The sequence below is a fragment of the Dermacentor silvarum genome, chromosome 1, assembly GCF_013339745.2.
Source record: "Dermacentor silvarum isolate Dsil-2018 chromosome 1, BIME_Dsil_1.4, whole genome shotgun sequence".
NCBI classification, from domain to species: Eukaryota; Metazoa; Arthropoda; class Arachnida; order Ixodida; family Ixodidae; genus Dermacentor; species Dermacentor silvarum.
In genome coordinates, this window is record NC_051154.1 from 73095707 (window position 1) to 73121311 (window position 25605).

The following is a 25605-nucleotide window of genomic DNA, read 5'->3' on the forward strand; positions in this document are numbered from 1 at the left end:
GCGGCCGAATCCTCGAAGCTGTTCGTTCGTATAAGCGCAGTTTGCCATTGGCCAGCCGCTTTCGATAATAACATATCCGACGTCACGTTTGGCTGGCGTCTGCTCTTAGGCATATAGTTCGAGAGTAAGACCTGTTATGTGAATACGGGCCCTTTTGGTAAAGGAAGGTGGGTTGGTAATTCGCGATTGTCTGCCTAAACATTTCTTGTGCGAGGACAAATGGCAAACAGCACGCTTACGAAGGAATGACTTTGTGATTGCAGCCTATGACGATATATAGGAGGGAAGGAGTTGAACTCTGGAAGAATACATCCTGGTTGGTCATTCGTGCATACATCGACTATAATGGAAACGAGGCACGTCACGCATTCAGTCATATCTAGGTCATTAAAGGGACGCGAGAGAGAAACACGGTATTAGTTTAGGTTGATAAAGTATGCTTTTAAATCTCTATATTCTTTATGTCGTGGTAATATGTTCATTAACCCGCCACGGTAGTCCAGTGGCTATGGAGTTGCGCTGCTGAGCTCGAGGTCGCGCGTTCGATCCCGGCCCCGGCAGCCGCATTTCGATGCAGGCAAAAATGCACAAAAACGCTCGTGTACTTAGATTTAGGTGCTCGTTAAAGAACTCCAGGCGGTCAAAATTAATCTACTGCGGCGTGCCTCAGAATCAGATCGTGGTTATGCCACGTAAAATCCCAGAATCTAATTTAATATGTTGATTATTAGCAGATAAAGCGGAGCTCAATGTTCCCAATCTTCGAATTTCGCGTTGAAACACCAAAGCCGGTACGTCAGTTCGACGTCACGGATTTCAAGGTACCTTCTCTCATTTGGACCCTTGTGGCAAAGCAAATGTATTTCGATATTGCTAAGTTCAGTCTTTGTGTCTTTTAGAAAGCACTGTAGTCCATATGTGCTGATAACAAATTAACTTGGCTCGAGCAGACGCCGTCATAATCCATGAGGTCACGGCGAGTTGGTGCGCGAACTTGAAGGCGGCGTCGCCACCGATCTTTCGTTCTTCCGTCCTTTCTGGCTCATCAAGCCTCCTCTCGCAGCAAGAGAGGCAATTTTTGGTATTGTGGAAAGGTACGTTATCAATACAGCTCAAATTATTTTCCTCCTTAGTGTCCCTTTAATGAACGCTCAGACAGAGTGCTTAGAATAGGCTACGAGCGGGTATTCTATATTCTAATGTTACTCCACAGGCTCATTCATACAGTGCTCAGCCTGTGGACACAGCAAACCAGAAGGTAAAAACAAATTATAGCACTTCTTCAGCACGGCAACGCCATCGCGAAGGAGTTAGCATGAGGAAAATGGGAGGGGGGGGGGGGGGGTGCTGCTGGTGTGCGAGCGAGATACTTTCGTGTTACGGTTGTGCTCACGAGGAAGCTCGTACTGAGTAATGACTGACTTCAATTTTGCAATTACAACATGCCCGATTAATTTTAAAACATTGCGTAGTGATATTTTTTCAATTAATAATCGTACTCGGGAGTTACCGTGGAAATAGCTATGTAGCTTGGTCCACAAAATTATAATTCTGTCTCGAATCCCTTGCTTTAATAATCTGAGACAGTGGCCGCAGAAACACGCGGTGTTTGTATATACCACCCGATTTCTTTTCTTTTAATTAGTTTGAACAAATATAAAAAAAGATATATATCATAGAGCATACAGCACAATTCGGCCTGTTCGGGTGGATTACCTGAAGAGGCCGACATTGCTTGCACGACAAATCGCAATGTCTAGGTGGCCAATTGAAATGATTCACTAATGAACTGTTTAGTTATTCCCTTTAGAGCACATGCAATTTTGGAACTGAAGTCCAGCAGGAGCAAAGACATGCTTGGTTAGCAGAACTCATACGACTAGCCCCACTTTCGAGATAACCGTTCTTAAAGTGCGTCACTAAACACATTGGCGTTCTAGTTAAGCTTCCGTCCAGCAGTTCGTGACGCACATCCACACACACACACACACACACACACATATATATATATATATATATATATATATATATATATATATATATATATATATATATATATGAACGACTGCAATGGAGTTGCAGTCTTCCACACACGCAGGTCATGTGTGTGTGTGATTAATAAAAATCGGGCCCCTCGGTTATATATATATATATATATATATATATATATATATATATATATATATATGAACGAGAGGAAAGGGAACCGAGCGGCCCAATTTTTATTAATCACACACACACATGACCTGCGTGTGTGGAAGACTGCAACTCCATTGCAGTGGGGAATATCGTTTGCGAGAACAAAATAATGCTAAACGATTGCTTTCTTAATTTCTTTTTGTGTGTGTGTGTGGCACTCAGAGCAGAGCGGAGCGCAGGGGCGATATGAATTGCAGTAGAAGATGACGGGGCCTCCCTCAATAACTTTCTTCCAGCGCAGTCAGTGTAGAGAAGACAGTCCGAGGTGATCATTCATAGAAATATGGGCGGCGAAAAGAAGGAGTTTGCGTATTTCGATGCTCTTGCATCAAGTGGGTTAGCGCTGGAGTTCGCCTGCCACTCAAGGAATGTGGCTCATTCGATCAGTAGCCCCATCGTCTGTTCTTACGAATTCATGAGGCCAAATGAAGGATGGCTGGGGAAATAAAGGAGCAGGAAAGTATAAGAGGTCTTTAGAACGCCACTGTAGGTTCACTGCTGCATGTGGCCCAGGTGTTCAAGAATGCGCATACTAAAGTTGTTAGGAGCTGCTATAAGATACAGCCGGCCTAAAGTTGGGCCGCATTGAGAGCGTCGGTGTGATCGTTGCACTCCAAACCCGTTCCGACAGCGTGTGAAAGCGACGGCCTAGAACGTTCAGCGCAGTGTCATTTTGTCATTGCCACTGGCGCTGGAACGAATAACTGCGTGGATCTGGCAAAACCAGGGTCTGTAAAGCGGGCGAAACCTAGAGTTACTGTATATGCTCCGCCATCCTTCCCACGGACGCATCCGTGTTAAGCAGAAAAGCCACTCCTCTTGAATGCAGGATACGGCGCGGCTCAGCCATAGGTGTTCTGCGACTCAGCTAGAGTGTGCGAAGCGAGATATAGTGCCAGTGTTCGGAACCCGTTGCTTGTTTTGATGACCTGAACAAGTGGTCGAGTCGGAACATGTTTACTTGAAGGCTTCTCTGCATGTTAGAGTTGCGATTTTTTTTTTTTTTGTGATTTTGTTTCGTTTTAGAGCGAAAGCTCTACTACGCCATGTCTCGCAAGGTCATTCATCGCGTCGCAATGAGCTTGAGCAGCCGGAGCGCGAGCCACCGCAGCGCAAGTGGACAGGTATGCGCACTGCGATTCTGCACGCCCAGCGAGAACACTGCGTCCGTAACTTATAAAATATTAATAAAGGCTAATAATTTCACTTCGACGCGATGAGTCGCCAAATACGACTAACGTAGCGTTGTATACCACGTCCACAGAAATTGGTAAGGGGAACGGTCTTTGGAGATGCTTTCGCTATAGTGAACTAGAACATCTTCGTACACTGTACTTTCGCGCTGCAGCGCTCGCCGCTAGCAGACGACAGAGAGCGGAAGGACACATTTAATATGTGTTCGCGCTCCTGATTGGTCGAAGAGGCCTGTACCTTCCACAGCGCTGCACGGAACTACTGAAACAGAGTGTAGCTCAAATGCCGAGTGTGCTTTCTCCTTCATTCCGTGAAAGCGGCGGGCGGCAGTGCAGGCCATAGAAACTCTATGGTGCAGGCGCAGCTGTGAAGTTGGCTTTCCCTCAAAAGGATGCTTTTGCGCATGTGACCAGATTTGGCGAATAGGGGCGCGAGCGGCGCGTTCAATCAGATGCGCAACTCTGCTCCCAATGGGGAGCATATACAGTAACTCTAGCGAAACCAATTCTCTCTCTTTCATCATTTTTTTTTTGTAACGGTTTATTCAGCCTTTTCTTTCGATGTCAATCGTAATGCACGCGCAGCATGAATCGCTTCGGTACATCTTCGCCGTCATAAATTCCTACGAACTGTGGTTCTCCATGAATGTATAAACATCTCCTATACTGTTTTGGAGGGCTCATCGATCGAAGAGCTTTATAGGTGCGAGTGTTTTTCTCTGCGCCTCGGGACCAAGAAGCTATTACGGGCCCTGCCGAGCATGACTATAAACGCTCCGAGCTCGTCACAATAAAATCGCGACTTTGGGCGAAAGTTTGTTTTTACGGCGGGTTTTCGAGAGGGGGGGGGGGGGGGGGGGGTGCATCTCAGCTTATTCGCGCATTAGGGGTTTTATGAAATGTGTACATCAGCGTGGGTAGATCACCCTGGATTAACTTTGTGGATTTGGATCGGCTTGGTAAGCACAGTGTCGAAGCTTTAAATCACTGCCTTCTGAGACGATATGCAAAACCCACAAAAGTGCGCTTCTGTACACCTAAGACTAGAATCACAAGTAAGGTGTCAACACGCGGGTCGATGACGTCATTCCTGCCGGCTTCCGTTTCTCGCACCGTCTAAGCTTTTAAAATGCGTGTCTCAGTTTCAGCGTAGGAACTGCAAGCCGGGCGAGTTGGTGTGGATTCATTATTAACTACAGCGCGACAGAAAGGCAACAGACAAGAACCGTGTGCTCAGTTGTCTTTCTGTCGCGCTGTAGTTAATAATGAATCAGTTTCAACGGTGTTATTAACGGTAACGCGGCAATCTAGGTTAGGTCAAGTAAGATGCGCGGGAAAGCTTGCTTACGGAATTGTGAATATCATCCATAGCACGGAACGCGGCTCTAAGGTCTCAAGGGGCGTTTGCGCGCGACCTGTCGTAAATCAAGAAACGTGCCGTGCTCATGCAGTGATATAATGTGTCAGCGTTGCAGTTACGCATGAGACAGCCAGGCATCACAAATTTCTGTTGGCTTAGATCTCAGAGCCATTGCACATTCACTTTTGACTTCATTGGTGCCAACAAACGTTTCCGGAAAGCAGAAACCTCGAAAAACGCGAATATGCATGGCCGCGCAGAGTGAATTGAGAGGCCTATTGGGTGCATTGTGCATGTCGCAATCCCACGTGCAAAGGGACTCTCGACTCCCCTCGATGTCTGGCAGAATGTCTAGCCCGCGAGGTTCTCTTGTAGATTCCGTAGATTTATTTTCATCGAGCACCCGAGACGCGAACGCGACGAGTCAGAAGTCGGTCTGTGTCGAGGCGATAGAGCCAAGCGTACCAACACAACACAAAGTTATTCGCTGGTGGCTGAGGACCACCGATCCGACCTTATCCCACTGCGTTTACATGCACCTTGCCAAGCGAGTCGGGCTGAGCCAACGTACACCCTTGCAGGTGGGCTGACCCAGCCCGACCCCACGTCCTCGCACAGCCCGAACGGTAAAGTATCAAGATCACTCGATCTTGCGCGCGACAGCGACAAGCGACGCGATGGAGATGGCTGTCGCGTTCGCTCGTCGCCTACAAGTCGTACCGCATGCGAGCGACGAGACGAGCGACGAGACGAGCGACGACTTTGAGCGACATCTCCCCGGTGTTGCCGGTATTAGGGCAGCAAATACTCGCCGAAACTGGCGTGACGCTTGCTTTATTAATTTAAGTTGTGTTTTAGTGTAAAGAGCAGCATAAATATTTCTAAAGGTCTTGCACTACGTTATTATACTTGCACGTAACAAAATCTAGTCGTTTGCTCGTTCCGTGCGACAATCGGTAGTACTTTACTGATGTATATCCAGTTCCGGCTTCGCGCTATTGGCTAGTCGCTCATAGCACTTCCGGGCGACGAGCGACGAATTCTACATTTCCAGAACCGAGCGATTGAGCGAAAAGAACGAGCGATCTGTTCGCGTGACGGCCCGCTTCGTCGCTCGAAGCCGTCGCTCGTCGCCGTCGCGCACAAAATCGCTCTCATGCGGTTTGGGCTTAAGCGTTTACGTCAGCGGGACAGGAAAACATCCCGATAGACGACGCGACCCGTTTTCATCGGGTAGATGGTAAACGCCCAGCTTATTCCCAAGGCAGGCAGACAGGCAGGCACACATACACAAAGTTATTACGCTTGAATTGTTCGCAAGAGCAGATACCAGCAGATCGTAGCGTTGGACATATTATTAGCAAAAGCAGGCCGGCCAATGGCAAACAGCACTTACGAATGAAAAACAAAATCTTTGTAGATTTGGGTCCTGTATAGACATTAGCGCTCCCGACGGGTTGAACGTATTGCGTTTGTGTGCTACACAAGGCTTGCCTGCGTGTGCTTTGGGCGATATGTTGGCGCCAGCGCTCACCTGCTGCACCTCAGCCGTGGTGCTTCGGAAGAGCTCGATGTATCGCGAGCCGATGAGCTGCCGGTGCTTGTGAAGCGCGCGGCTCGCCACTTCCTCCGAGTCGAAGAGCACGAACGCGTCGCCCGTGGCCCGTCCGTCGGGCTTGCGCACGAACAGCACGCCGTCCTCGTCGTCCATCACCGGGCAGCTTGTGTGCGGTTCCGAGCCCTCGCTGCCGTCTCCCGACGACGCGAAGAACTCCACCTGCAATGCCGCTTACGATGGCCAAACCTCGCTCGACGCTTTTGAGCACGCCTGTACACACGTGCCTTCTGGACTTGGAAGCCGCCTCTCGCGACAAAAGTGATGCAGCATACCAACTATACGGCAAAGCTTTTTTTTTTTTTTTTTTTTTTTTCTTGAACGCTTCAAGTCGATGTAAGAACTCCTGCATCCACGAATTCGTGTCCTAAAAAGCAGCTCGATGAATTGGCGGTGCAAAGTAGTGGGGAAATGGTGGTGGTTGTTATTGTTGTTGCTGTCTACTACGTTAAGGTATAGCATCAGAGAGCTGGTTGATCGAGAATCGATGCATGAGTACTGCTGCGATGCCGAAACACGTGACGCCAGATCGACACGTGATAAAACGTTCCGTGTGGTTGGGCCACGTCGATAACAAGTATACGGTCTGTAGCAGTGCATGACCAGTCAGATGTTTGCCAACGCACGCAAACCCAGCGCAGACATTAGATTGTTAAGTAATCTAGGTAATTAGGTACGTTCTAAAGCCTAGCGGCCAAAGCTGAAGGCATCTTGGGGAAACTTCCGAGTCTGCGTGAAGGGCGAATCGCTCGACGGTGCTGATAATGATCTCGGTTCTCAGATTTCCAATTTTCTTCGGTGCCTCGAGTGGGAACCCTGACCTGGAACAGCGTGCTGTCGAAGAGGATTCAAGTCGCAGTTTTTGTGTACACTATATCCTGTGCATAGATCCTCATATTCCCTCAAATATACTGCTTTGAATGGCAGGCCGCTTTCAAAACGGTTCACTGATACAAGCGCCATTTTTCTTAAGGTCACCAAAAACTGACCAAGATGTAGACAGCCCTTTTTGTGATCAGTAGTGAAGCCACAACTTTACTTTGCTAGTGATGTTTTTCATCAACGTGGAGCGTTAGGCTGGCTGTGCCATATATATATATATATATATATATATATATATATATATATATATATATTGCAGCGCGTCAGAACAGTGACTACAGAAATGGGACACACACAACTCTGTGTGTGTCCTCTTTCTATTGTCCTTTCCGACAAAAGTGGTGAGCTCGCGGAATCAAAATCCGATAGAAAACAAAATATTGTCGTCTTACCACTTGTTTAGCGGTGCAGTCGTAAGGTAGACCACGCATGCGCACAATCACTTGTCCCCCTCGAGACAGGAAGGAATGCGCTTCGTTGTTGTTACCTAGAGGTATACAGAATGCAAAAAGAAATAAAAATAGATAAACAACAAAAATAAATAAATAAGAACGGCTTTCTCGACTGGTTTTTCGCACAATGCGGGGAACGAGTGTGCGTTCCACTTCACTTGTTACGACCAGCCGTGCAATTAATCACAACCGTCACTTCGTTCAGTATAGCTATTGGTTCAAAATTGGTTGTTGTTTTCCGGTTGAGTGGACCATTATCGCCTTGAATTCCAATAATAATAATAATAATAATAATAATAATAATAATAATAATAATAATAATAATAATAATAATAATAATAATAATAATAATAATAATAAGCTCACGTTCAGAAAAAGTGCTACCAGTTTATCTTTCCTCAGGTAAAATTAACAGATCAAAATGCTTGTCCGCGCAGAAAACATGCACAAACCGGCGGGACGCAATGCTTTAAAACTAGGGGTGCTCGAATAGTGAGATTTCCAAATCTAAGCCACCCGCCGCGGTGGCTTAGCGGCTATGCATGTGTTGCGCTGCAAAGCACGAGGTCGCGGGATGAAATCCCGGCGGTAAAAGTAGAGTTACTGTATATGGTAGGTAAACAAAAAAGTTATCTGATGCACCATCATAATGAGAGCAACGAAACAAGGGAAAAGCACGTCGCCAGATGCACGTGAGTGCTTTGTTTGTTGAAGGAAAGAAGTGTGGCACAACACCAAACATTGTTTTAAAGGGATGCAAACACTGTGATACTGGCCAAATAAGAAATTGCATTGCCTAAATCGAGACACGCTCGTATAAAGGCTGCCTAAATGTGAGAAATTACTATTAAATGGCAAGATATTATTGAGCGGATGTTATTTGCCCCGCGCATTCGCGCAGAAACTGCGCGTAACACCGTGGCTCTCCTATACAGCAGAATCAATCGGAACACTCGTCACTCACATGGATCCTCTCCCTCGAGATTGCAGTCGGTGTTGTCATCCCTGATATTCGAACAGAAACGAATAATCGACAATTCCGGATAGCGAATTCTCGAATCGAATACGAATCGAGTACCGAGTACTATTCGATCCGTACTCGAATATTAGCACACCCCTAGAAATCGCAGCGACGGCAGCTATGATCGAAGTTTCTGCGTCTCAGTAAATTCGGGTAAACTCGCAACCAGCTGCAAATTTTGCTTTCACGTGAAGACAAAACTAGCGCGCGAAATCATAGAGGCTTTTCATAATAAAGAGCGCACTGATATGTGTGTCAGTGAACCGCATGTTATATTGTCAGGAAAAAGAATTCCTTTCCCAAGTACCACGCGACCTGCGTAGTAGTCTTTTATTTTTTTTTTAAACCTTCGCTGAATGATTAAGCTCTGTTCTACGCATGTCCATTGTGGTCGTGCATATTATAAGTATACGATGTTATTCCAAAATAAGCCGAATTGCGAGTCAGGTCTCGTTTGTTCCCTTTGCCTGTGTCCAAGCTTCGTCTATTGTACCCGCTGAGTTCAACAATGAGCTAAGGTAAAAATCACTACTTGTCGCGACTGAAATAGTGCACACAGCAAGCCGTACACGACTATTGGACGAGAAGAAAACGTTATTACGATACCCGAAGAAAAATGTGCCATTTTATAAATACCTTCTGCGGTTTTACGCGCCAAAAGCGTCGATGTGATTATGCTTCACGCAGCAGTGGGGGACTCCGTACCAATTTTGACCCCCTATAGGGGTTCATTAACGTGCACCTACGTCTAAGTATACGCGAGCGTTTTTGCATTTCGTCCCCATCGGAAGGCATATAATGTTTAGCCAGCTGTGTGCAACGCGCGAACCTGGGGCTGAATTCGCATAGATATAGCTTTCCGTTCGTAATTGCTGTTTGTCACTGGCCGGCCGCGCCTTCGTCAATAGTATGTCCAACGTCACGATTGGCTGCCACCTACTCCTGCAAATAGGACCCGTATTCACAAAAACGCTCTTACGCATAGGCATAAGAACGTTTTTCGGAGTACGGGCCTTGATATTCCCCTACAAGCATACCCAGCATGCAGTAATTAAATTAGCTTTGTTTAAGCGAAAAGTGCTTGCGCTTATACAGGTCTGGAGAGACGGCGAAAAAGCATTTTTGCAGATATTCGACGAGTAAGAGGCGTAACTCTCGGTTCTCCGGGGTTTTATCTTTGTAGTGGAAGCAGCAATCGTCGGGCAAGGTGCATTATCTGCCGCGCGCATGCTTCTGCGTATACCGGCCGGCTCTCCATCCAGCCACGCATGCAGGAGCACAATCGTCGCGGTCATTCGTAAAACTTTGGCCAGAGACAATGCAAAGACTGGGGTAAAAGAAAAAAAGAAAACGACCGATGCTGCTTCCTCGCGGTATCGCGCGTGTACGCCCTTGACCAACCCATGACCAGGCGCCTTGGGCAGGCGCAAGAGTTTCCGAGAGACTCGTAATCACGGCGGCCGGGTCAACTGCATGGATGCACGCGCGGAAGGCTGCGGCGCAAGGTGATCAACCACAATAATCGGAGTGCGGGCTCCAGATTTTGAAAGGAAGCCGCGTGCTTACAACGCTGTAATGCACAAACGCAGTTCCGCATCAAGGAAAATTCGAACTCCTTGTTCACCTTTGGTTCTGGCCATGAAGACCTCATTTGTAAAGAACAAAAAGAATTGCTACACGAGTTAATATTTATTTAGTACAGTAATTAATCAATTAGCAATGGTTTTTCTAGATTCTACGCCGACTGAAAACTCACTCCAAGGCATCAACAACAACGCTAGTATAGGATGTGCGTCAAGTAATCGGGGATGCACGCTCACCTCCGGCGACGTTGACGAAGTCCTCGCCCGTGGCGCGGTACACTTCGATGTACCGCTGGCCGATGTGGTGCTTGTGCCTCTTGAGCGCCATGTCTCGATGCTCGCTGTTCTCGAAGCGGACCAGCGCCTCCCCGTTTCGCCGACCCTGTGGACTCAGGCAGAGCGCCACGCCTCCCCTGCAGGGAGGGAAGGAGCACGCGTTTACACGCCGCGCAATCTCTCTCTCTCTCTCTCTCGCAAGATTAGCAGCACGTCGCGGCATTACGCGAAGGCGGCGTGAGGTTGCGCCGCTGTCGTAATACGTATATATTACTCCGATGGGTACGCACGCTTAGTTCCAACTGACAGCGCTGGCTGAGCTTAACTTACGGCGTTCCGGTGGCCAATCGCTTCTTGGCCGGCGAAAGCGCCGGCCGCATTCCATGGATTGCAAGAGGCGCCCTTTTCCTCAGATTTCGACGCGCGTCACTCGGGTGGAACATAAAGTCCTTGTAACTGAAGTGTAACTTTATTGGTCACCAGAGTTTCACGTGACTTACAGTCTCCGCGTGCAGTAAAACTAGTCTAAAACAGTACTTGCGCGTATCCCATTTTACCCTTAGCATACATACTACAGGGCAATCTTTGATAACCATTAACTTTTAACAAATTTTAAGCTGAGCTTCTGAAACCAGTGACGTATAACGCTTTGCAGCGTAAACGGTTCTGCAACTCCCTAATAAGTTTTTCACAGCTATAGACATGCCTGTCCCACACGTTGTTGCACTCCACGTTAGGGCACAACGCAGAGCCTGTCCCGCAACGAGAATCACGGGTGAGGTAAAACAACAGACGGTGGAGGCGAATTAAGAGCGATTGACCAACTCCGCTTTAATGTAACAATCGATCGCCAAACGTTTCCCTCGTTGCGTTCTCCTGAACCGCATGCGAAACTAACGGGCAGCGTGCTTGTTTCAAACTTCGTACGACACAGATTAAAGCACATGGCTACGCCAAGAGACAAACTTGCGAATTCAGACCACACTGCGCGACATGTATTCGAGAATGAATAAATGTCGAACGTGGCGCTCTTTGACCGGATCTGGCCCTTGCACCACTAAAACCCATTAATCAATCGATTATGAATAGTAACTGCTAGCGGCCAGCAATACGCTTAATAACCCTGTCCCAAGCACACTTTCTAAGACCACTTAAACCAAAGACCGTTGAAATCTGCGAGCTCGCGCAAAGGGGCCTACAGGGTTCGCAAGTTTTCATAATCGTTGCAGTGGTATTTGACAGTAGTGCGACAGGGATACAGGCCTCGGTTGGTGCCAAGGCGAAATGTAAAGGCGAAATTGTGGAAGACAAATCCTCAACCGGCGCAGCCAGAGTACACTGAGTTGTTCTCATTATGCTCACAAAGTTACGTATAGTACTATCGCGCTTAGTATGAGCTACAACGCGACAGCGCGTTCGCGCGTTGTAGCTCACACCGAGCGCGATAGCACATCTGCAAAGGTATCGTACTTGAGACTCTTCCTTCCACGACGTTGAGTAATTGCTGTGTGGCGTGCGAGACAATGTTCGCAATGCAGAAAACTCACGCACGCACGCGCACATAAAAAGCATTAAAAAAAGATAACCATATCTAGGAGCTTAAACGGCACTACTCGATAAGCCGACATACAGACATACAATTGGCCCTGTCGATGTGTTATCGCATGAAATTTTGACTGCATTACCATAAAGCTTTCAGAATAGCGCTGGCAAGCCCGTGTAAAAACGGAGCAACAGGCACAATTCAATAGGATTCACTACTTGAATTTATTTCGTATAAGTTCAAGTAGTGGACTCCAAGGCGGCAGCCAAATCACGAAGAGTGGGGAGGGGGGGGGGGGGGGAATAGATAAATGCAGTTTTTTTATGTAGAAAATAGATTTCGGGGATACCCACAAATCGATAAGTTGGGTAACGCTGAAGAATACAGTTATCCGGAATGTCATAGGATCACAAGCAGAAAAAAAAAAAAAAACTGTTGAGACTACGAACGAGAAAATTAACTTTTGCTTTCCAACTCGTATGTAAGCCTGAACACGACGGCAGTAGTTAGGTAACAACTAATCCACGGAGTCTTATCTATAAGCCTTCTGAGTGTAGTCGGCTAAGTAGGCTGCGAAAAACAGCTGCCGTCGTTTAGCGCGCTAAACACTGCATGGAAGGCTCGCCGCGTCCGGCCTTGACTGCACGGTGTCTCGCCGCGACGAGACGCAATTCTGCAATACACACAAACACACCGGCTCCCTATCTACGCGCTGGGGAGGACCTGCACTGAAAGTCCCCGTCCACACGCAGCCACCGGAGAACCACGCGGCCGTTTTGACTTTCACGGGTTCGTCGCTTTCCACGATGGCACGTCAGTCGACCCGGGTTGCGGAGCACGTGGAATTGTAGCGGTCGCAGGCGTGGTTTCTACGTTTTCAAGGCGTTTGCCCTGCAGCCAGGACTCTCCATTTCTGCCAGACTGTTCGGATGACGAGTTTGCCCCCAGCGTCGCTTTTTTTTTTTTTTTTTTCCTGTTCTGGCACGCGTTTCTTATCGAGTTCTCACCTGTGACGCTCTCACAGCACCCGACGCGTTTTTCGATCGTCCAGAAAATCATGCGGGAGAACGCGACGTGGCCGGAGGGCTTTCCGCTTTCACTGGTATACAGCGCGTCGGCTTGGGATCGAATCGGCGGCGCGAGAATCGATGCGGTCCAACCTTTGCGGGAACGGCATATCCGGGCGCCGATCGTGGCGCGAACAGGATGCCAACCTTTGGGTCGAGGGCCCAAAGCCGGCCTGGTGGGGGCCACGTCGCAGCGACCTCGGCGAACACGCTTATCCAGCTGGTCCGCCCCTCGGCGCGTGAGACTGCGACGCGTCGGCTCCGCTGTCCAGCGCCCAAGTCCGCAGTCTGCTCTCGCGAATCTCCCGGTCGGCGGAGAGGTCTATATCACGCGCGGACGCCTTCCAAGTGCGATAGCCAGCGAGAAAGAGAGAGAGAAAAAAAATTTTCTGCGGTCAGAGCGGGGAAGGATGCAGCGATAAGCGCGCGCTTTTCTGTTGTGCCGTCTGCGATGCTGTATTTTTTTTTTTCCTCCGCCTGCCCCTGCTGACGGCCGGCTTGATAGGCAGCGCTGTTCAAAACGCTGACAGAAGATGATCCACAAAGATCAAGGACCCTCAAAATGGCTCCTCGGCGGCCATGCGAAGAAGCAGAAAAAGAAAAGAGAAGAAGAATCTGCACAGGGTGGAGCTTTCTAAGAGTCGCTGTTGATCACAGTATCGGGAGTTCTTTCTCCTTCAGATGAACAGCGGAGAGATCTGCTGTGTTGAAGCTCTCCTGAGCCGGTATCGTGCATGCTGATAACAAACCAATGCACGCGCACGAACTTGTTATATCGGCAGACTCGAGCGAAGGCGTCTAGAATCGTACGCTAGCAACACAAGCGCTGAAGTAGTGACCGCATTTTCCGCAAGCTCCCAGACATGTATGGAAACGGGAAACGAAAGGAGAGAGTAACGTGACATTGAATTTCGGGGCTTTTCTCCTTCCTCGGAGATGCCGAATCAACCACAGAAGCGTGCGAACAGCGATTATTCGCAAGCGTTTTCTCGGTATGCCTCTTCGGCATCACTCAGAGCGACTGCTCAAGCGCGGTCTGCAGCAATGGACGCACGCGAAGCGCCGAGTGAGCATGCTGCCCGTCCTACCGAATGTACGTATTTGGTATACGGCGGGTTTTGCGTGAAAGCGTGACAGAGCCGCCTCCTGGAATTTCTCATTGCCTGTGGCTGCTTTTCTATGTTTCAATACGTGTGTGCATAGTACGACTCCTTGGTCAGGGAGCCCAGGAAAGCGAGAAGCTGCCAACGTAAATATCTGAGCACTGCCGGCAGAACCTCGTTCCATCTTCAAGCACTTCGCCTCCATTGCCACCACCATCCTTCTCCTTCTCTCATCTGCCATTTATTTTCCTATATACACTAAAGCTTCTCTTGAACGAAGTCGCTAAAATTCTCCTTGCCTGTTTCCAAGGGGGTGAGCTGCTAGACGTGATCAGGCCCATCGAGCCCTAACATTTCTGAAGGATACTGACTTGGCCTCCCGTTTATAGACATTATTTGTGTTTTGTTTTGTTCTGTCTATGTCTTCGTCATTTCTTTACTTCCTCTTTTATTTCACCCTATTTTCATTTCCTCTACTCCCTCCTCCTGAAAGAGTAGGCAGGTGTTGCGCCCCTCTCGGTGGCAGCTAGTTGTCAGCTTGCTCCCTCCCTATTTCCTTCTTGTCCTTGTGTGCATATGTGTATACATACCAAATAATTATAATCATCCCCGCGAGGAGTTGTATTCAACCCAAATTCAGTTGAGCGAACTGTGTATGGGGCCAACTAACTGTTTTTCGCGACACTGCAGCGCCTGTGCAAGGTCACCGGGCCCGATCGATATGAAGTTTCCCGGCAGTATTCTGATTAGCGGCACAAGTTCACATGCTAGTGAACTGGTATAGGCAGAGTGGGTATAAAACCCGTATGGCGGCCGTCCTTAAATATTATTGCGATATAATTATATGGACACTTCAACCGGATTTCTGCCGTCGGCGTCGCCGTCGTCGTCGCCGTGAGGTTCCGTGTAGATTCCAAGGGCGATAAAATCGTCGCCGCGCGCCGTATGCGCGAGTGAAAGTGCGCGGGGGACGCGCGCTATCACGGAGAGCCAACGCGACCGTCGCGCGAAAAGCCGTGGGGGTATGGGGGGGAGGGAGGCGGGGCGACGCTGTGCTACGGCACCAAATGCGTATCTTGCAACCGAGCGCAAGGGGAACTGGCAACGCAATCTCCCACGCGAAAGCAAAAAAGCGGGAAGGCAGCGCGGGAGGGAGGGGGGGGGGAGAAACTTCTACTCTGCCAACAAATACGCTTGCACTGGCTGTGGAGGCGGTCGCCCGCACCGTCTCTTATCTCCACACGGCTCTGACCTTTGTATGCGCTGTGCATTCGCCGCTCAGTTTCCGTTGAAGCGATAGACCGCACGATTTTGCGCTTGCTGCCAGGGTTTTGACAGTCGTTGTCTGTGGTCATTCAGTGTGGTCGATTCATGTTTGCTTGTGCGCAATGACACCACGCTTGTCAATTCAGTTAGAAAGAGAATGTGTCCAAGTTTATGCAGCCGACAAAACTACTATCCCTACTCCGAATAGCTCTCTACCAATTTGCTATCGCAATTGATGCTTCACCTTTCGGGCGAAACTGCGACATTTTTTGTACAGGTCTTTACGTATACTCTCAGATTATACTAGCGCTGGTTACCGCAGCGCCGTAGCACCTGTTTGTGCGCTATCTGGCTGCGAGCGCGTGTGTTGGCATGAGAACTTGCGCGGCCGATAGCACCGATATCGAACTCAATCTGACCTGGCGTTCCTTTAACGAAGCGCGGTAAACAACGCGATGGTTGCTGCAGTTTCCGCGACCCTTTATAGACTTGGTGCGCACCTTCGCGTGTGCGCGCACCTACACTTCGCCTCTCGAAGTCCGTGCAGTGCAGCAAAGGGTACGGGTCGCGCCAGCCCAGAAGAGAGGATTATAAAAAGCGCTTCGCTAATGTCCACCTGTGATGCCCTTCCGCGCGACGGCGACTGAATAGAAGCTCCACGGAAGTATTAGCAGAGGACAGTGGGCGAGCCGTACTCTGTCTTCAGGTACACACAGCCGGGTTTCGTTACCGATTAGCTGACACGAGCCTTAACTGCACGAAGTTGGTGAGACGGAGTGCTCTCTCTCTTCCCTTCTTTCTTTCTTTTTCCACCATTTATCCCTTCCCCCGGTGCAGCGTAACTAACCGGACGTTTGTCTTCTTTCCTTTCTTCAACACCTCTCTCCACAGTCAGCCATAAGTCAAGAAAGCAGGAGAGGCTCCTAAGCGCGCACGGAATCTATATATATATATATATATATATATATATATATATATATATATATATATATATATATATATATATATATATATATATGGGTTTCTTTTGTAGTTTGGTGTAACAGTGTGGTGGACGACAATTTTATTTCATCTACATGGAAGTAATAATAATAATAATAATAATAATAATAATAATAATAATAATGAATACAAGGTTCAACGGTCTCGCCTGCAGATTATCTTTTTGACCACGTGAGGTTTTAAAGCTTTTTGGGAGGAACTTATGGCGATTTATTGTGTCTAGCCGTTTCCCTGGGCCGATCCCGTAGATAGCGAAGTCTAAAAATATGAGCCACTGGGTATGTGCCGCTCTTCACAGTATCAAGTCTGCCTTACATCACAGAACTTGCGAGCAGATGATATCCGACATCAGGGAAGTACACCACCATGCTCTGGAAATAGGGCACGACATAATCTTTCAGTACCCGCCGGGGTGGCTCAGTCAGCTAAGGCGTTGCGCTGCTGAGCACGAGGTCGCGGGATCGAATCCCGGCCCCGGCAGCCGCATATCGATGGAGGCGAAATGCGGCTGCAAAAACGCCCGTGTGCTTGCGTTGTAGTGCACGTTAAAGAACCCCAGGTGGTCAAAATTAATCCGGAGCCCTCCACTACGGCGTGCCTCATAATCAGAACTGGTTTTGGCACGTAAAACCCCAGAAAGAAGAAGAAGATAATCTTTCAGTGGATTCCTTCTCACTGTGGCATCGTCGGAAATCACTGTGCTGACAGGGCAGCCCTGCCTGCCCACGACGACACCCATACGCGTCCAATACCTTTGGCGAGGGTGGACACTGCCAGGGAACTTGGCCTGCTTGCACGCAAAAGGTCACAAGCTTTATGGAGTTCAAGTGCCTTCAATTGCCGATTGCATAAGCTGGAACCCTTGCTACGGCTACAACTTCCATCTAGCCTTTCCCGCGGCGAAGGAATCTTGCTGTGCCGCTTGTGGCTGGGAGTGGCGTTCACCACACTTACTGCTATCGTATGGGAATAGCTGATTGCCCGATGTGCGACTCCTGCAGGTGCCAGGAAACCATCGAGCACCTATTGTGTACCTGTCCTCGATACGACGCACAACGCCTCTCTCTCAGGACAACTTTAAACCGACTGAACTGGAGAGCGTTCTCTGAGTCAAAAATACTCGGACCGTGGCTACACCCGTCACTAGCACAAAAAGCGATCCGTGCACTAGTACACTACTTGAAGTGCACCGGTCTAAGAGACCGCTTACAGTGTCCCTGTGCATCATCCCACGTGCACTTAGTACTCGATCTCTCCCTCTTTCTATTCCCCATTTGCCTTACCCCAAGTGTAGAGTAGCAAAGCGGACGCTCGTCTGGTTGACCTCCCTGCCTTTCCTCTCCTTGTTCTCTCCCTCACTCTCTCTCAACGAACCTCTTTGATGCCAACCGTGTGTGTGCTAGTGGGCATGTGTCGCTGTCACAAAAGAGCGCGTAATCAAAGCGCGCGCTACGTGTCACGCAAGCCAGCGAAAGAAGCACGCCCGCACCGCGGCAGCTTCAACAGAGGAGGAGAGAGCATACGCCTCAAACAGCGACGCGACCAACGGCGTCTAGACGTCTAGAACATAGACGAAGCGACGGTGACCAGAGAGAGAGCGCGGGCGCCGAGCTCTCCCGGCGAGTCTAGAGAGAGATTACTACAGCGTGAGCGTGCGCGAACAGGATGAGTCATCACCTAGACGACGCTACGGCGGCGGCGGTCGAAGGTTCGAGAAAAGACGAGAAGATTCGCAGGCTTTGGCCATGCTACTCTCCCGACTCCGATAGGAAAGCTCGAGGACCCCCGGCGGGACTATATAAACCGCCGTGCGAGAGGGGGACCAGTCCGCACCGGTGAAGTGATGTAACGTGAAGACCGAGCGTCTGCGGAAGAAGGGGACTCCCCGGCAAGCTAGTCGACGAGTTCATCGAGCGTCTGCATTTCCGGAAGAAGTTCCTTCTTCGAGATTTGCCCTGAGCTACGCCGAGATCGTCTGACTCCAAGACCAACACGGGTGAATACGATTGGACACTTAGTGTTCCTATTCACTTTGTACTTAACGTGTTGGACTCTTAGTGCTTGCGTTAATTATTTTCCTGTGTTTTGTGGATACCCATCTAATTTGTATTGTGTTGTGTCTATGCCTAAGTGTGTAAGTGTGTGTGTAACTGCCTTGTGTGAACAATATATTCTGTTGTGTTTTGACAACTCTGGGCTCTGACTCGGTCTTTGGACAGCAACCGGCGTTCGCTAGCGCACCAGAGGGCCCATTACTAATTCTCCTTGCTTTCGTGGGATTATTTTCGGAAGCTGATAAGTCGGATTTGGAATTTGGTCCGGCGTTGGCGCCTCGTTCACGGGGTCTCTGACAGTCGCTCTTCAATGAAGCTCCTTGACGGCGACTTCGGTACGTGCCACTGTGCAACTGGGGCCATTGGGTATGGGTCAGAGGGTATGTGTCCCTTGTCCCCTGAGTATGCGCTACTGTGGCCACTGTACAGTATGTGCCGCTTTTCAATCAACCTTTATGAGGCCAACTTGGGTATGTGCAACTTGTGTGCCACTGAGTCCACTAGGCCATGTGCCACTGGCTATGCGTCGCTCTTCAATAAAACTCTTTGACACCAAATTGTATCAGTGGGCACCACAACAACAAATAGTAACGAATAGTTCCGTGCTAGGTGTCACAAAGGGCGCACTCTGAGCGCTAGACGACAGAACTGAGCCCGTACGTACACACAATTTAGCAGACAAGATAACTTTACCAACGGACGAACACCGCTGGTTGCGGCTCAGATTCTAGACCCGAGGCTGCAAGAATCCCATCAAATCACGTGGACGCCGGGCCGCGTGTTTCTATTTGCGCCCAAGCCAATTTCTCGACCGCTGGCGCCGCCATGCGCCGCTCGCGCGTACCATGTTTCTAGCCACCGCCGCTGGAACGGAGAACACGCTGGGATGGTGGTGACAAGGCACAACTGTGGCTCCTGTTAAGGGATCGATGGTATTCCTAAATAACGCATCACTGTTTTGATGATCGAAATATAATCTCACTATCAGGGAGGGAGCAGTCTACCTGACTGCAGCAGTATTTTTTTTATTTGGGGTGTAGCTACGCTGCGCTCCGCAACACCCCAACGACCGCCGCTTCGCGTCGGCGCCTGGCACCGCGGCTTCCGCCGCGGCACCGGGGCTCAACCGACCGCGCCGCCAAACAGAGAGGAAAAAAAGAAAATGGTGATCCCAAGAAAAAAAAAAGCTTCCAACCAAAACGAGATTCGAAACCGCGTACCCCCGGTCTCAAAGCGAGCGTCGTAACCACGGTGTAAGAACACTTAGGTGTTGACACTGCGCGCGCGCGAGCGTCCAGATTATGTTCGCCTGCGCGCGGGCGCACCGAGTAGCTCTGCTGCGAGCCGATAGATGGCGCCGCGGTCAGCGGTCCCAGTTTAGCAGCGCCGGCGGCTTGACATTGCTCTGCTTCCGCAAAATTTTCGTTCATAGTGGAGTGAGTAAAACTCAAATCTCGAAGGAAATTTGTTATTTCAGATTAAAGGATAAGTATACCAGGCTTAATGTTTCGCTAACATGAAGGTTCCTTGTGCAGGGCGTGAATGACGTGAACACGGATCCATCGGGCAGCACTCAAAGCCCCCTCAAGTTACGCTCGCTCGCACAATTTGTTTCGTCCTGTTTAGCCGTTCATACAAGCATAAAAAAATAAAAGCGTTAGCCCACGTGCTACCCCTTGATCAGAAGAAAATAGTGACTGCACCGGAAATGTTGTATTTCATGCTTATCACTGCTTCCATTCACACTCAGAAAACCGTTCAAGCATCGTTGCACGAATTCAGTGCGGCCGCGATATAAATTAACAAATGAAACGGCGCAAGCTTGCGATATGCAACGCACTAGAGCAAAGTGGCTGTTCATGGCTAGAACTTAAGATGAGAATGCACATCAGCTATGTAAAAACTCTTTCAAATGTGAATTTATTAGGCGGGACGAAGGCAGGCGTCTTATCTTGAATTACAGCATCACTAATACAGTTTACTGATGAAAACCTGAGCAAATGCCTTTTTTTATTTGAATTCCACTTAACATAGACCGTGTATATTATTAATTTGGCTTTCGTTCATTGAGGACTGAGTGGCTCTTGCAAGATCTAAAAAAAAAGGTGACTTTCTTTTTTCTTAAATTGCATATGAGAATATGCCAATGTAAGCGTGTTTGACAATGCATGCTACAGCCTGTCCACACATGCACTTACACCCACCCCACAATAATTCCATTGACATTTTTTTTTTGCAAAGGCACAATACGAAAAAAAAATTGTGCATGAAGAAATGTTGAATAAAAACATGCAAGCCTGTAGTATACACCGCACGCGCATTGTAAAAAAAAATTCAGTAGCCAGGATGGAACAGATTCGAAAATCAGCCACACATCTGCACAGAAAGCAGCAGTATTATACACGGTGCACAAAGATTTAAAAATACACAATGTCACGTGGCTGGACAGAAATATAGTAATGTTGTTGCCGTCCCTTGGAGATACTCAGATTATTTTTTACATTCAGCCTAATTACATAAGAAGTCTTAATCAATTATTCAACTTCTCAAATATTATAATTAGATTAAAAGAGTCAATGAGAAAATTGTTGAGCAACATGAAAGACTCCCGATACAGCTTTCTATTGACCAATACGCGCTACGTAGAAGTGTTTTTCCGAGCATGAAACAATACATGCAAAGTGCCTCGAGCGGCCAGTTGCGCGACAATTTTGCGTGTATTCGCGAGTTCCTTTCACGCTCGGAAAACACTTTTATGTATCACGTATTGAGCAACAGAAAGCTGTATCGGGAGTTTTCCATGTTGTACAATTCTCTCATTCACACTTTTTATCTAATTATAGCATTAGAAAAGTTGATTAATCAATTATGAAAATAATTATGTAATTAGGCGGAATTCAAACGACGGCAGACAACATTACCTTGGTTCTGTCCAGCTACGTGACATTTGCATATTTTAAAATCTTGGTGCATGATAGTTAAGCCACCCAGTATGTATCGTGTACATGCAGCAAAATTTGCACAAACTGCTGTGGCACGCAGGAGGTTCTCTCTTCCGCAGCATCTTTCGAGGTTTATTAGACCGTATGAGGTTCTTTGGACAGTTTGGAAATAAGGTGAGAACCCTTTTTATCGAGCTCCGCGTAATATGCCGTCGATATCGTATCCTCTGAAAAATGGTTGGCGCAGATATGGTCGGTAGGCATTAGAGTTCGGTCTGCCCTCAGATTTGCACGGCGCCACTGCTCTAGACGACCGCTGTCGGACGGCGCTTTGAATAAAGGCACACGCTCCGCACAAGTCCGGTATCCAGAATTGCAGTTCGGAACGAAGCACTTTCTAGCCATTTCAAACGCCCCTCAGAAGGGCGCTGCCACCTTTGTTGAGGGCCCATGGCGACAATGCCCAATCACAAGCTAATGAAACACACGCGAACAAAAAGCGTGCCTTGAAAACAGCGCGGCCGCACATGTAAGCATGCAGGAAGACGAAGCAGCGGCAGCACGCGCCTTGCCGCCGAGGCTGAGACCGCATTCCGCAGCGTCCTCTACGACGGCGCCGACCGAGCTGTAACCGAGCCGAACACAATCTAGACGCGAGCGGGCGGCGCTTTCGCGCGCGTTTTGGGGAGAGTGTCACCACTTCTCTTATTCTTACACCGTGGTCGTAACCCATACAGCTACGTTTCCAGAGCGTGCGTTCACGCGAACCATATGATTGCGTTCGAGCGCCATCGGCGAAAGAAACCACCTAGAAAACATGATACGCGCGAGCGGCGCCAGCGGTCGAGCACTGGGCTTGGGCGCAAATAGAAACACGCCGCCGGGCCACGCGGGACTGGAGGGGAACGAAAGCCTTAGCTCGAGCGCTAATCAACCGAGCGGGGCAAAACCAATCGTCCCATCAGTCCCCACCCTTTACCTTCGTGGCCCTGCCATCCAATTACTGCGACCGCCTCGAGATGCAGCAGCTCAACAGCAGGATTTATCCTCACCCTCACAAAAAAGATCAGCACTGAAGAGGCAGTATCTCTCAGACTTATTCACACTCGCACATTCCCAAACCTACACAGATACAGCAAAATATACCCACAAACATATCGCGGCATCTGCCCCTGGTGCGGCGACACACGCCCTACACTCTTTCACATCCCGTGGGGGTGCGGGGGCAAACCTCAACGCTTAAAGACGCCTAGCACGTCATTCGAGCGGTGGTAGGTACGTATAGGTACAGCTGACCGGCGATACCCTGGCGGGACAAGAAACTCTCGTCCAGCAAGTTCGTGGAGCAGCCATGGCCAGTGGAGTCCTGAAATGATGACACCACCCACTCGACCTCAAGAGCAACGACCTCGGTGGTCCAAATAAATGTTTTCTCTCTCTCTCTCTCTCTCTAGCACGCAAGATCAATTCACATGTACAGGCACCGGCTCATCGTGCACATTATTGACTTGAATTCTGGGGTTTTATGTGCCAAAAACACGATTTGATTATTAGGCATGCCGTAGTGGGGGACTCCAGATTAATTTTGACCACCCGCGGGTGGCACGAGGGGCACGTTAAAGATGCCCGTTAAAAGATGCCCGTTAAAGATGCACGTTAAAGATGCCCGCGGGCATCTTTAACGTGCCCCTAATGCACGGGACACGAGCGTGTTTGCATTTCGCCCCAATGGAAATGCGGCCGCCGCAGCCGGGATTTGATCCCGCGACCTCGTGCAGCGCCATAGCCGCTAAGCCACCACGGCGGGTCACATTATTGAGTTTTCGAATAGCGTACGTTACGCCTTACTTGCGTAAAGAACTAGCATTGCCATCTATGCATATGCTCCGCACACTATTGGGTTTATGTGGCGTACGTGCAACACGCACGTTATGAAAGTTTAACGTACGCGGTCATTGCATACACGCTAAATAGCAGCGCTGTTGGTGGCACGCGCGGCTCCCGCTCCAGAGCGAATTATCCCGATGGGCTGCGCTCTCGTTCGTTTGTCGTGAATAAATAGTGAATTAAGCTTTCGCTTCATCTCAGCTCACCTGAATTGGAAGTTAGATGAGCGGCGATGGAGCGCTATATTTGTCATCGAGCGTCGATTCTGGCATCCAGCGGCGTGGCGAGACGGCGTCGACATAGTTACGATAAACGGAAAGCACGTTGAACGACGGGAAATGCGCTAATGGATCGTCTTGGCTTGGGCATGTATGATGCAACCTTTAAGATGGCGTCCAGCTTGCGTTTGCGTTCTAATAGTATACTCTAGTTCTAATAGACCCTTTTCGCGGAGCAGTTTGCTCTAGAGGTATACTTGATGGCGCGCCGCTCACGCGCCGCACGTTGCCTCAGCGAAAGCGCACGAATACGAAACCATTACCGCTTCTGCCCTGCTAGGCCTCTTCGATTTTCCACTTCTGGCTACCCGCGGTACATTCTAGCCACTGTACATCAAGTTTAACTGTACCCGCGGGAGAGCCCACTGGGTGGCTAAGCCAGCCAGAGCGCCTTCGTTTTTCTCGGGTTGCTCCGCCCACCGTGCGACGCACTTCCGCCGCGCGTTCGTTTTTCTCGGGCTGGACGGTTCTGGCTATCCACGGGCTGCCAGAAGATTCCGGTCTGGCTGCGCTCTGGAAGTTCTCTGGCTAGCAGACGACAAAAAGGCGATGAGCACTCGCCGCTATATTTGTGGGGACTTGACGGATTGCAACGCGGGCGCTCGAGGACTTTTACCTCGCTCAGCCAACTGGCGACGGTCACCTTCGGATTGCATTACTTCTAGCGTTATGTTCTAAGGTTTTAACGCACCATTCCGCCTTGGGAGGCGGTTTGATACGAGCGGCAGAGAACCATTTGAAGATTTATTTTGTGTATGTGTGTGTCCCGTGAAGGCTTGTTCCCGGCCGTGAACAGTGCGCCGCGCTCCCGAGCGTACACGATATATCTGTACCGTGTTCCGCGCTAGTTGTAGTCCGCGAAGTTGTGCCACGCATTGCGGTGCCTTTTCGGTTCATGTTTCTCTGGTGGTATCCCTTTTCACATCTCTCGCGTATATCCGGCGATATCTCATTTTTCTGCGAAGCCGTTGCAGCTAGCCCGTGTTCGCTCCGTCGTACGCTTGGGTGTATATAGCTCGAAACCGATGTGTTCTAACCAATGTTAAAGGCAGTAATGGCCACACGATCATGAGAGCTTATTGCTCTCGTGATCGACCAATTTTTCGCGTGAAACTTTTCGCTGGTCACATGCGGCGCGCATTTTCACGCGCCAACCGCAGCCCCAGCTCCTTCACTGAAGCACAGGAGCAAAAGAGAAGCACCATCAGCGGCAATCGAATTCAAGCATGTCGGCACGAAATTTTATGCGTATAAGACGTACCCGATATCCTGCTTCTTCGTGTCCTGTCAAGTGATGACAAAACGCCAATTAACTCATCGATGTCGCCGGCGGCCGACGTGATCGCTGCGAGCAGGAATCCCCGAGCGATCGCTTTCGCGATAACTTACGCGCGAGTTCGCAGCTTGGCATCGGACGCGTCGGAGGCCGTTTGTTGCGCTGTGCGCGTCCTGTGCCGAGTCGCGCGAAATCTCGCAAAAGTGATCGTATTCCTTAATGCAACTATATATTTTCACGCTGGCAACGCATAAATGGGCCGACTACGCCGAGCGCGCGCCGGCCACGCCGGCCGCTGCCATGCTGGAGGGTAGCATGTTTACGTTTATCCTGCTTTAGCTGCCCGCGGGCAGCTGACAACTGGGTGTTCGCTAAAGCACTGTGCTCCATTCATGCTGCAAAATGTGGATGCGTAGAGGGAAGACGTGTGCAGTAGGTGGCTGCAAAAATAGTGACTGGAATATTAAGGAATGGAATGAATCTGCGGGACCAAGACCACGGACCGCTGTTACATAAGGACTGCTAGTGTCGTTGGGTCTTCGCGATGCACTGGTTTCTTCGAGGATGAAGTAAAATTGCTCATCCGCCAGCGTTGTATCGCTAACC

The 25605-nt window shown here is 49.3% G+C and overlaps 1 protein-coding gene across 4 annotated transcripts in view; it reads right to left on the reverse strand.

Moving 5' to 3' along the window:
• The window catches only part of LOC119465844 (epithelial splicing regulatory protein 1-like), a 124131-nt gene that overhangs the window by 15668 nt on the left and 82858 nt on the right, over positions 1–25605 (reverse strand). For 3 of the 4 annotated variants that reach the window (XM_037726336.2, XM_037726328.2, XM_037726320.2), the window contains exons 7-9: positions 10543–10718; positions 7642–7736; positions 6287–6529 (exon numbers count right to left, since the gene is read on the reverse strand). In XM_037726336.2, coding sequence (XP_037582264.1) covers positions 6287–6529; positions 7642–7736; positions 10543–10718 — 514 coding nt within the window. The remainder of the gene's footprint in view (positions 1–6286; positions 6530–7641; positions 7737–10542; positions 10719–25605) is intronic. The other variant, XM_049669538.1, reaches the window with a different exon arrangement.